The 12,450-nt window shown below is 37.2% G+C and overlaps 1 protein-coding gene across 3 annotated transcripts in view; it reads left to right on the forward strand.

Annotated features, from left to right (window-relative positions):
* Nucleotides 1-5,325: 5,325 nt before the first annotated feature.
* TP53BP2 (tumor protein p53 binding protein 2) overlaps nt 5,326-12,450 on the forward strand; it is a 52,863-nt gene continuing 45,738 nt past the window's right edge. For all 3 annotated transcript variants that reach the window (XR_014024491.1, XM_081312700.1, XM_081312699.1), the window contains exon 1: nt 5,326-5,611. Coding sequence is in view for 1 of the 3 variants with exons in the window: in XM_081312699.1 (XP_081168825.1) it covers nt 5,585-5,611 (27 nt within the window). In the remaining 2 variants the exon portion in view is untranslated. The remainder of the gene's footprint in view (nt 5,612-12,450) is intronic.

Below are 12,450 nucleotides of genomic sequence, written 5' to 3' on the forward strand. Positions count from 1 at the left end.
ACCACATAACAGTAGTGCAACATGTGCCACTCTTGGGGCATCCAGAATTGTCTGCACTGCCACATTCTGTACCAGTTGTAGCTTCTGAATACTCTTCAAGGGTAGCCCTATGTACAGTGCATTGCAGTAATACAAACAGGAGATGATCAGGGCATGAGTGACTGAGTGCAAGGCCTCAAAATTCAGAAAAGGCAAAGTTGTGCAAATGCTCTCCTAACCATTACTGCCACCTGCTCTTCGAGCATGTCTCATGAGTCTAGGGCCCCCATACCCAGGTTGCACACCAGGTCTATCTGGAGTAGTGCAACACCATCCAGAACTAAAGATGATAAACCTCCAGATAGTGAGGCTCCACATACTCACAGCCACTCTGTCTTACCAGGGTTCAATTGACATCTCTTGTCCCCTATCCAGGCTCCTACAGCCTCCAGTCACTGTGAAAGGGCAACCACAGCATAACTTGGATCACCAGGGATGGAGATGTAAAGGTGAGTATCACTGGTGCTATCTCATTCCATGGTGTTGGATGATCTCATTAAGCAACATCATCTAGATCAGGGGTCTTCAAACTTGGCCCTTTTATGACTTGTGGACTTCAATTCCCAGAATTCTTCAGCCAGTGTGCCTGGCTGAGGAATTCTGGGAGTTGAAGTCCATAACTCATAAAAGGGCCAAGTTTGAAGATCCCTGATCTAGATGTTAAAAAAGGAGTTGAGAGAACACTGAGCTCTGTGGTATCCTACAAAAGAGCAGCTGTGGGCTAGGCCTCTCATCCCTATCAACCTATTGGAATCAGCTGTGGAAAAATGAACCAAAGCAGTGCAATACTGCACCACTCAGTCCCAAATCCCACAGTTGGTCCAGAAGGATACCATGGTTGATGGTATCAAAAGCCAAGATCAAGGAGGGTAAGGATGAATACACTACCCCATCCCACTCTTGCCAGAGATTATTGACAAGTGTGACCAATATCATTTCTGTCCCATAACCAGGCCTGAAACTTGACTTAAAGGCATCTAGTTAATCTGTTTCATTCAGAACCCTCTGGAGCTATAATACAATTACTTTTTCCATGACCTTCCCTAAAAAGGGGAAGGTAAGAGATTGGACAAATGCTGTACGCTAGGGATGGATCTAATGCATGCTTCTCAAGGAGGGGCTGGATTATGGCCTCCTTAAAGGGTGTCAGGAACACCCCCTCCTGCAATGATGTATTTAATCACCCACCCAGAAGTCCAACATTATTGGAAGCTTTCACTAACCAGAGAGAGAGGGATCTATTAAGCAAGTAATAGTGCTGACAGCCCCAAGGACCCTGCTCCCAATTAACAGATAAATGTGTTCCCTGGGCATCTCTAATAGACTTGCTTGATACATGGACTCCAGCCAAGAGCAAATTTGAGTGATTTTATCCATCAGGTATTGTAGAAACTCTTCCACGCAGCCCTGAAGATAATCATCTGAGCCCTCCTTTATGTAGCCTAAGTATCCCTAAGACAGCATGATATCACCCTTTTAAGTCAATAATGATAATCAAAATTTCAATACTTTAAATTGAGACAAGAAATTAATTGGCAACCAATGCATCTGGTGTAACTTAGGGCTATAATGTATATTACCTATACGTGTGCATCTAAAGGGGAGCAAGAACATCAAATGAAGTAAACTCTGTATTTTGTGTCAATCATATGTTCTGCACTAATTACATAATTTGTGTTATTTATATGATGATGCACACGAAAACCCTGTGGCTTGAACAATGTGATACTGTAATACTGCATCTGTGGTACTACTGAACTCCTACCATACTCCTAATGACCACATAATGACCACATCTATAGTACTACCAGACTGCTATTGACCACATTCTAAATCAAGTGCAATCACCCAACTTTGAAAAGGCAATTTAATTTATACTATATATATTATTTCAAGCAGTATTCACAGCTAGAATGGAAGTGGAAGCTACAGAGAAAATGTAGTTTGCCTATAACCATTACTGGTAATTTAAATCTGAGTGAATGGAAAATGGCTTTCTTAATCCAAATGATATCTGCAGAAAAGTATTTTCAACACTCCTGAATGGATCATGTGATTTGAAGGAATGTTATTTGGATCCTTTGCAGCCACTTGTGTAATGATTTCACAATAACACATGGGTTTGAAAATGGACCATTGAGACTGTTAAGAACCATATAAATGTAACATAATGCTTAGTGTCCTAAAAAGTAAATCTGCAATTTTCTTTCTCTCAATAACCAAACAATAATTCTTGCAACACCAAAACTTAAGACAATTAACCATTATTATTCAGAAGTATTAATAAGATGTTGCAAAATAATAATAGGATTATAATTAGAATTATAAAAGTCTAAGTTAAAATTCATTGGTAGTAATCTTTTAAAGAATACTATAAAGTTTATATATTATTATAAAACTAATAATCCCTTTCCATAGCAATTTTAGTGTACATTGCACAGAAAAGGAAATGGTTGGTTTTAACATTTCAGATCTGCTGGTTTTAAGTTCCCAGCAAGTAAAATATTATTTGATTCTTCTCCAGCCTGAAACAATTTTGGCAACATAAAAAAGCAATCAAGAGTACATGGCTGAACTGACACTCATAATGAGATTTATATTTGCTATTGCTCCTAAACAGTGAGATTTCTAGTGGAAAGCAGAATTTTTTTAAAAAGGACACATCTCAGTTTTTATTGGCAATGAAAATTTAGTTTTCCCAATTAATGTAATCTATCAAATTCTTACAGAATTTTTGATGAGCAAGACTGTTAAAAGTATAGCAACACTATTATGTAATCACTGATGTTTTTCATTGGCTAACTAAGCTCAACAGTGTCTCTTAGCAACATGTTGGAACAGCAAACAGTACAATTAACTCTTTCATACTTATTATATAAGCTTCAGATTTATTTTTGAATTACAAATATATTTTTCCTCTTCTCAGTCATGGCAATGACCAAAGAAAATACTTCAAAACAGCACCTTGAGTATTAAGATATGATTACTAGAGAGCGATTACTAGTACAACTAATTCAAAATCCACAGCTGGCAATTCCAAATTAACTTGAAAAGGTGGGACAAGCTGTGACCTGTTATTTTAAATAATTTTCCCATGGACCAACTAGCCTAAGATTGCTTTTTAATACACTTGTTAACATTTCTCAGGCAAATAGATTTTTTATGAAAAGTTCTAAATTTTAGTGCATTACAGCTATCTTACACAGTTCACAGTTCACAGTTCGCTTTTTAATAAAATGTATTAGCCTGAAAAGATGCTACCAGGCTTCTCCTGATTTTTGACTACCATAAATCTAACTCTCGTCCTGCAATAGAACTATCTCATTTGTAGTTAATAAAAATTAAAAAGTTCTATTAAACCCCCAGAATATTAGGGGCTTGGGGGAGAAAGATAAAGAGGAACAAATATTATAGCTTTTGTAGATTCTCTGATCCCCAAAATAACCTATATATTTTTTAAAAAAATAAAATATTCATCACACATGCTCTTATCCATTTTGGATTTACATATCCTAAATGCAATATTCACTAACATTTAAGTCAGAGGTGTCAAACTGCCGGCCCGCAGGCTGGATATGTCATCTGGAAGCCATGCCCATCCCATTGCCGGCAATGGTAAAACCGTCCCGATACGTTGTGTGATGTCACGTGACATCGCGAGTTTGACATGTCTGATTTAGGTGATATAGTTTTAGTATGACTTGGACAGTGTGCTATATGCTAAAAGTATGCAAGCTAAGGCTCCAATTCTTCAAATGGTCCCTGAAATCTCTTATAACAGTACACAGATTTCTTCTCAAAATCTTCACATTTTCAATTTGATGGAAGTAAAATAAACATATGGGCAACCGTAATATCAACAGCACTTAACATGTTAACTAAGCTTAATGTTTAATTAAATCAACTTCCATTTTGTCTTTGCCCCACTTAGTCCTAGCTTGGCTACTTTCTGGAGCGTGGGGGCATCATATCTTTTAAATGCTATAAATTGTCTTCAGCCTTCCCCAACATCCTCATTTGCTCATTCCTGCTTTATGTATTTATAGTTTGTAAGTTGTTGATTTAGACAAGCACTTCATATTTTAAACAAATTTTAAATTTTCCAATAAGATTTTGTTTCTCTAAAAATTCTGTGAGAGATTATGTCAGTTGAATATGAATAAGATACAGATTCTAAATGGCTCAATGCTTAATATCTCAATGGATTTTTGGAAAACAAGTAAAGGTGCAGTCTTATACTCAGTCTTTTGAAAGAAAATGAGTTGAATTCAATATAACCAACTCTTAGTAGATAAACTGAATATGAAAAGATATCCAGAAATAATATACAGTAGTGAAAATAAATGAGAATGTGCTCTCTGATCTGAGAAACTTCTACTTGTTACTCGTGCTTAATTTAACCGGTTTCATACTTCTTTCATATATTATGAGTCACTTAATCTTAGTATGCTAGTGATTCAGTTTCAGTGCCTTGTTATGAGGTAATTGCATTTACTAAGTTTAGAGGACACTGAAAACAAAGAAAGCATCCTGTAGTCTAGCAGGGTTCATTACATAATCAAAAAGGGTGAAAACATAAAAGGAAAAAATCAATTCATATTAGCAAATCCCACTTGAACCATGTTCATTTAAGAGCAATGATAATTTAATAGTGATGGGAGGTTGTATGTCAATGTTGTTGAAACTTTTCAAGTGTTGGAAAAATAGGATTCTTTTAATGGAATCTCAGTCTAACATCTTTTAATACATAGCAAATATTTACCAACTATGGTATTATAATGACAAACTTCCTTTTGCGATGTGAAATTGTTTTAAAACTTTAGCTGGCTTGGGGAAATACATAGCTATTTGCTTGGAATGCAAGGGTCGATTCTTTAGAATGTAACAAATCTCAGTCTCGAAAAATAAACTGCTACACTAGCCAAAACAAAAAAAAAATTGCTGTATTTAATGCAAAAGAAAGGGTGGAATTGCCCGCACAAGGATCAAACAAAGATAAAGGGCCGAATACTTCAGCCGCGATAGATAACTGGTGAGCTTCACCTTCGTGCAACCCTAAAGAGCCAGGTAGAGTATTCCTTGAACCTACCCCAGGCCACGCTTCAGAAAAGGTGGAAAGCGATGCTGTTCCCAAACTAATGGCGGGAATTTCGCTTTAGGCCCCAGGGCACTAATTCTCCTCCACCCTGAGCGAGCAGAGGAGAGGAGAGCGGAGCTTTCCGAAGCTCTGCCCAGCCCAATTTGGGGGTGGGACTCAGGCGGGGCTCCACTCCTCAGCCTCGCCGAGCCAGCGGGGAATAGTTTCGGAGTGGGCTCGAGGGCCGCGGCCGCCTGAGCCGAAGCAGACCGCGGACGGGCTTCGAAGAGACAAAGCCCGGAGCTGCGAGAGCGGCGGGGCTTTGCGGGAATCACAGGCCAGGAAGCGCGCGGCCATTTGGAAAGCGTCGCGATCAGCAACAGGTTCCTAGGGAAAGACGGCAGGCCGCTCCGCCTCCCCAGGCCCCAGTCATTGGTCCCGGTCCCGGAACCTGCACCACCCGCCTCAATGCGTTTCGGAGCCAAGATGATGCCGGTAAGTGTACGTGAACGTGTGTGTGTTTGTGTGTGTGTGTTGGAGGCGGGGGGGGGGGGGAAGGTGGAAGAAGTCACCCTTTTCCTGATCCAAAGTGGAGGGGTTAGGTCCGCTCCCAGGTCGCCGTCGTTTCGGCTCGAGGTGGAACGCGGATCGGGGCTTACGGCTGCCGCTCTTCCTCTTCCTTTTCTTCAGCAACTTCGTATAGTGGGAATATTGGGGGCAAAAGTTCGAAAACGAGAGATTTAGTATGGGAACGCGCATTAGGGACGCCGAATTGTTTCTGAGTGCCTTATGGGCAGCAGTTGCTGCTTAGGGAGAGGGTCGATTGTCCTCAGATGATTTAATATGGGGAGGCTCAGGAGAACGAGAGCTTCGGGAAATGGAGCTGCTGTTCCTGCTTCTCGCAACCTTGAGAAAATGGAGAGAGAGAGAGCCATTCTGGCTTCGAAGACTCTCAAGAACACTTTTGCTAATCTGCCGACTCCAAAGTATTCCGATTTCTACAAGTCTTGTACCAAAGAGATAGCTTCCTAGCATTTAAAGAGAAAGACGTTTCTCGTAAGCAAGATTTATAATGACTGGTTTAGAGCTGTTGAATCAGCAGCTGATGTAGCTACAGAAGAGGCAAGTGCAATTTCAGGTAACATTAGCAAAAGCGATGTTTTTCCACATCATGGGAAGTAATAGTTGTATTTTTCAGACCACATCTTGTTTATTGTGTTCAGTTCTGGGCACATTTAAGGATGATTCAGACACACTTAGAACAAGTTCAAAGAAAGGTAATTTGGAGGATGAAAGGCCTAGAAGCTATAGCTTGTTAAAAGAGATTAAGGGAATGGCGGAAGTTTAACTTTGAGAAAAGACAATTCAAGGGGTTTATATAGAAAGTATATAAACACTGACAAAAATAAGGCTGGCACACATTCTTTATCTTTCAGAGTAAGGGACATGAAATAAAACTACAGGAATGAATATTCAAACATATTAGAAAACACCTTGTAACAGTAAAAATATTTAGCAGTAAGAGGTGGGCAGTTGTCATTGGCTGGGTTCAGGTAGAACCTAGATAATCATTAATTATGTTTAAATTTAAAATCCTGTTACTAAGCAGACAGTTGAACTAGTGACCTAATTTTTTTATCTGTATGCTTCCATAGTATGTGCCTGCTATAATATGAACGATTACATAATTTGTTTTCTAAAAGTTTTGCTGTGTTTCTTGGTTTTGTCTTTGTGTTGTTCAAATATAAGAGTAAAAAGAATCACCATGATAATTTTAGGTTTACAAGAATAATGAACTGTTCAGGGTTGTATTTACGTTATACACTGAACTACTAATGAATCATTTTAGTCTTGTTTGTTTTCAGAGGTGTGTATGAAATGCATTTTAGAGGTTCTATTGAACAATTTTGGAATTGGCTACAGTTCAGCAGAAGTCAAACATGGAATGCTGTGGTACTTCTGAATTTATGGCAGACCATGAATCCTTTGTCCGGCAGCTCACCTGTCTCCCAACTTTCCTATGCATTTCCTCCTCCTGTTTAGCTCCTGCTTCTGCTGGTGTCCCAGCGTGACACTTCCCCCTGCCTTCCAGGGCTTGGTTCACCATAATTATATCTAACTTGAGAATGGTATCCTGATTTTAAGCTATGCTGTCAATCACACCCTAGTGCTTTATAAACTATGATTTGAAGTTAACTTTTTTTATAAATTTGTTGTAGCAATGTTATTTATTCAGTAAAACAAATACCGTATTTTCCGGTGTATAAGACGACTGGGCGTATAAGACGACCCCCTACATTTCCTGTTAAATTATAGGGTTTGGGCTATACTCGCCGTATAAGACTACCCCTCTTCCAACGCACACCAAATAAAAATTAAAAAACATCAGATTTGATTTTAATATGGTAAATTCAAATGCTTATGACATGCAGGTGCTTAGTAGGAAAACTGTCACTTATAAACATAAGGCTGTTTGTCATCAAACATGTAAACATAAAACAGTGCAAGTGGATTAAATAATAATAATAATAATAATAATAATAATAATAATAATAATAATAATAATAATAAAAATAATAATAATAATAAGAAGTTGTTGTTGGAGGGGACCTTGGAGGTCATCTAGTCCAACCCCCTGCTAAGGCAGGAAACCCTATACCATTTCAGACAAATGGCTGTCCAGTCTCTTCTTAAAAACTTCCAGTGTTGGAGCATTCACCACTTCTGGAGTCAAGTAGTTCCACTGATTAATTGTTCTAACTGTCAGGAAGTTTCTCCTTAGTTCTAGGTTGCTTCTCTCCTTGATTAGTTTCCATCCATTACTTCTTGTCCTGCTTTCAGGTGCTTTGGAGAATAGCTTGACTCCCTCTTCTTTGTGGCAGCCCCTGATTCCAGCAACCATTCCCTATTTTCCTAATTCACTTTTTCACTTTTCCTAATTCACTCTAAAGCTTTCCCTGCGCAGAGCCTTAAGTAACACAAGCTGCCTGCAATTAGTGCAGGTTCTCATCCCACCAGGCTCAAGTTTGAGTCAGCTTTCCATCCTTCCAAGGTAGGTAAAATGAGGACCCAGATTGTTGGGGGCAATAAGCTGACTTTGTAATAATGCTGCTTGGGGTGGTGGTGAAAGCCCTAATAAACAGGCATATACACAGAATGAAGGCTATTGCTAAGCACATTGATTTGTGCTTTAAATTGTAAGCCACCCTGAGTCTTCGGAGAAGGGCAGGATATAAATGGGATTTAAAAAAAAAAAAGACCAAATGGGAGATCCGCTCCAGGTTGTCCAGCCAGCCCGCCCAGTTCCTGAGTCAAATGTGTCCTTAGAGCTAAGCCGCTGCTCTGGCTGCTGCCTTCCCCACCTGCCTTTCAAGTTGGGATATACTACAGCTGCTCTTCAACTTTAGAAGGAAAGACGCCCAGACCCCAGCCTGTAAAAAATCACAGACTGCAGCTTCTTCTCCAATTGGTCCCGCTTTCCCTGCACAGACTAAATGGGAGATCCGCTCCAGGTTTTCCAGCCAGCCCTGTCCCTAAATTTTCAGCACCCGGCGTATAAGACGACCCCTGACTTTTGAGAAGATTTTCATGGGTTAAAAAGTAGTCTTATACGGCGGAAACTACGGTAATAGCTCAGCAGAATATATGAACCCCACTGGAAAAGTCTGTAAATGGCTTGTCATTGCTTTCCTCAGAGAAAAGTTTTGTTTTACCTTTTGACATAAAGCCCTCAAATTCCTTGGAGGTCTGTCCAAATTGTAACCAAGGTTAATCCTGCATGTCTCTTAACTGTAAACTCCGGCAAAGCTGCTTTCCTGTCTTGTATTTTTTACACTCTGCTTCCTTAGGCCTAGAGTTCTACATTTTTTTAAAAAAGAAAAAAGTGGTTTCTTCAAATGCTATCAACTGTTCCATTGAGTGGAATACATATAATGTGTTGGGCTAGTCACTAGTGCATCATCTGATTTCTCTCAGCAAACTGTATTACAATGCTATTGAAAACTTTGCATTAATGAAATAACCGAATTACCGGTAGGTAACTTTCAGTATTCAGTAGGTTTTGTGAAACAGAATTTCATACTCCATTAATAGATCAATATTGTAATTGGAAACAGATTTTAAGTGATCTTGGTTATTATTTATTTATATTTCATATTTCTAAACTTCCTGAATATTTACAGTAACTATTGAAAGGAAATAAATGCTTCCTTTGATGATGATGGTGTTATAATTAATGGTTTAGCAGAAATCATCCAGAAGAATATATATTATTGAAGTATATAATAATAGAGTAATATTGGAAAAATGAATAAACATAATAGTGTGTTTCTTTTAAAAGAGTACAGTATCATAATTAAAGGAAGCAAGTGGTTCGGTTGCCTTTAAAGGCCTTTCTTATTAAATAGCCTTTTGTTTTTTAGGGAGATTTCTTCACATAATTTTACAGTTCATATTAACATATATTTGTTTATGAAACTATAATTATTAAAATCTAGAATTTCCTCATTTTTAAATAAGTTGGATCCAGAGTTTGCCCTCAGGAGTGGACCCCATTGTTTTTAATCTGATATCATTTACTGTTATCATTTACTGATAACAATCTAATGCCATATAAATTTGCTGTGAATGATAGAGATTGGTTACAATATTGTACGGTTTGTTTCAGATAATATTTTTGTTTTTACTTTATTATCAGATTTCACCTTGTGTCTTGTAAGCTCCAAAAGAGTACAAGAAAACATCTCTAATAATCTGTATTGATATTGTAATGTTTTCTCCATGTCTTTATCCTTGGCATTCTATGTAGGTGAAATTGTACAAGAATTTTTCAGCTGTTGTAATGTTCCCATTGCTATTCTCTTTCCTATTAAATGGTTTAGAGTGTTTATAATTATAAATATATTTTGAAAAAGAAATTGATCTGATCATGCCCCCCACTCTAGGTACCTAATTGTTGCGATTTGTCGAGAGTACGCCACAATTTATTTTCCATGGGTTGTCTCTCGACCAATGTATCTTCTGATACTATTCTGTCACACTTTTTACACTTGTTAATGCTTTGCACACTGGTTAAATTAACACTTTTGCTGGTATTTTATTAGCTTTGGCATCTAATTGCATAATTGTTGTCAGATAGTAAAAAATACCGTAATACATTTTAAGAAGGATATGTTTATAGCATTATTGTTATATCTTGAACTTTTCAGATGGTTAGAGTAGAACATTGATTTGCTAACTGGTAAATAAGAAAGTAAGAATATAATAACTAATTTAGTCTTAATTAAGATTAGAGGTAATATATTTGGACAAATTATATTTTAATTTTTAAAGAAATTATAATAGTCTTACATTTCCAGAGTGTGTTTTTGTAATTGGTTGGGGCAATTGCTATAAAACTGTTAATAAAAGGGGGTTGCTAAACTATTAATTACTGGATAATCAATTTTGTAATTACTTATTTATATGCCATCCTCCAAGGGGCTCTTATGCAGTGTGTGTGTGTTTATGTGTGTACTCTGTGTGTGTGTGCGCATTTCTTCACAATGATCTTTGGCTATTGGAACTATTTTCTATTAGGACTATTTTTTTCACCAGAATAAGATAATGGTTAGTCCAAGGTCACTTATTGCCTTTATAGCTTAGGAGTTATTTGATCCTAAATCTCTCTGGATAAGTCAGACATTCTGTGACACTGTCTTCTAAATACAAAAGATGTTTTTCTGTGACAAACTTATGGAAATGTATGCAATTAAAAAAATAGGAATTCGTACATGGAGGGTCAAACAGGCAGTCAAATACTTAGTTAAATAGAATTATATAGAACTGACATTTAAAGTATTTGTGTGGAAATATTTTCTGATTAATGATGTTAAGGAGACATTTTCAAACTTAAGTGATTTTTAACTCCATTGCAACAAAAGCAAACACAGAAAGGTTAAACAAGTATTGTCTAGTAGTAGAAACCAAACAAGTCCTACAATCCTGCTCCAACAAACATATGATATATAATATAGTAGGGTGTAGTGTAATACAGCCTATGAAGATAAAACTAGCAAATGGAGTGATCAAAAATTCTCACTGTTTCACATGTGCATTAGATGTAGCATAATGCCATTGATGGCTAAAACACATTAAAACAATCTAGTCTTAGCTCTACCTCTAAATATTTTTGTCTTGCCAGCAGAAATACAGTATTAGATTTTAACATCTGATAACGTACCAAAGTATATAATTATAAAAGGAAAAATTATGTGAACAGACAATGCATTTCCAGATATGATGTGACTATTTCAGCAACTAAATTTTGCATGTTTATTCTTTAATGTTATAAATCTTGGATAAGCTTACAGAAATATAACTTGGTGTTTTATAACTGAAACATAATCAAGTTGTGGGCTTTGAATGATGATGTTATGCTATCAAGTCTCTCCCAAATCTTTAGATGGGATTTGGAGTTGTGTGAATTTTTGCAAAGGGTAGCAGGGATCCATTTTGCTAGCAGATGCCATTCCACTTATGGATCAGATTATTGGAGGTAACTTCCAATATGCAGCGTAAAGTGTCTATAATTTAAATCAGGGGGAGTTCATTTCGATTGCCTAATCCATGATCTTTAGTTATCTTGGCTTAGGTTTATGAGAATTGGAACTAAAAACTTCTAGATTGCCCCAGGTTTTTGAAACCTGTGATAGAAATATTAGAAGGTTTATTGTCAAGACATTTCAAGATTGCCAAAGCTAACATTTTTCTCAAATACTATGAAATTTTTCCATTATTCACTATCTATACTCATTAATGAAACTTCTTCCAGATATAAACCAATGGCAAGGTAGAAGCCAGTTCACAGCTTGTTAGTTGATTTGTTGGGCATTTGTAGTTTTGTTTGTCTATATTTTTACTGCAGACAGTTCAAATTGCTTCATGAAATTAAAACTGTGATCCTATTTCAAAATGTCCAGCTGATGTAAAAGCATTTTAGTGGTAAACCACTTGTGTAATATAGCTTGGATAACTTCGTGTATGCAATCTCCTGAAACCAAGCCCAAAGATTTCTTTACTTATAAATAACATTGGGATTTAAATAGTTATCTGCCACCCAATTTATTTATCCATCAATTATGGTACATGGTTCATTAAAGTTGATAAATTATATTGGTTGGTGATAGTAAATGCTCTTTCACTATCATCTGTGTTATATCTCATACAATGCAGGAAATATCCCCAACCTTCAGAAGAAACCTTGGGTGGGTGGGGGTCAGTGGGAAGGAGATAATTATGGAGTCAGGTGCCTTATCTTGTGTAGATATAATAGTATGTGAGAATGACATTGGGAG

This window comes from Vipera berus (genome assembly GCF_964194415.1).
Source record: "Vipera berus genome assembly, chromosome: 1".
Classification (NCBI taxonomy): domain Eukaryota; kingdom Metazoa; phylum Chordata; class Lepidosauria; order Squamata; family Viperidae; genus Vipera; species Vipera berus.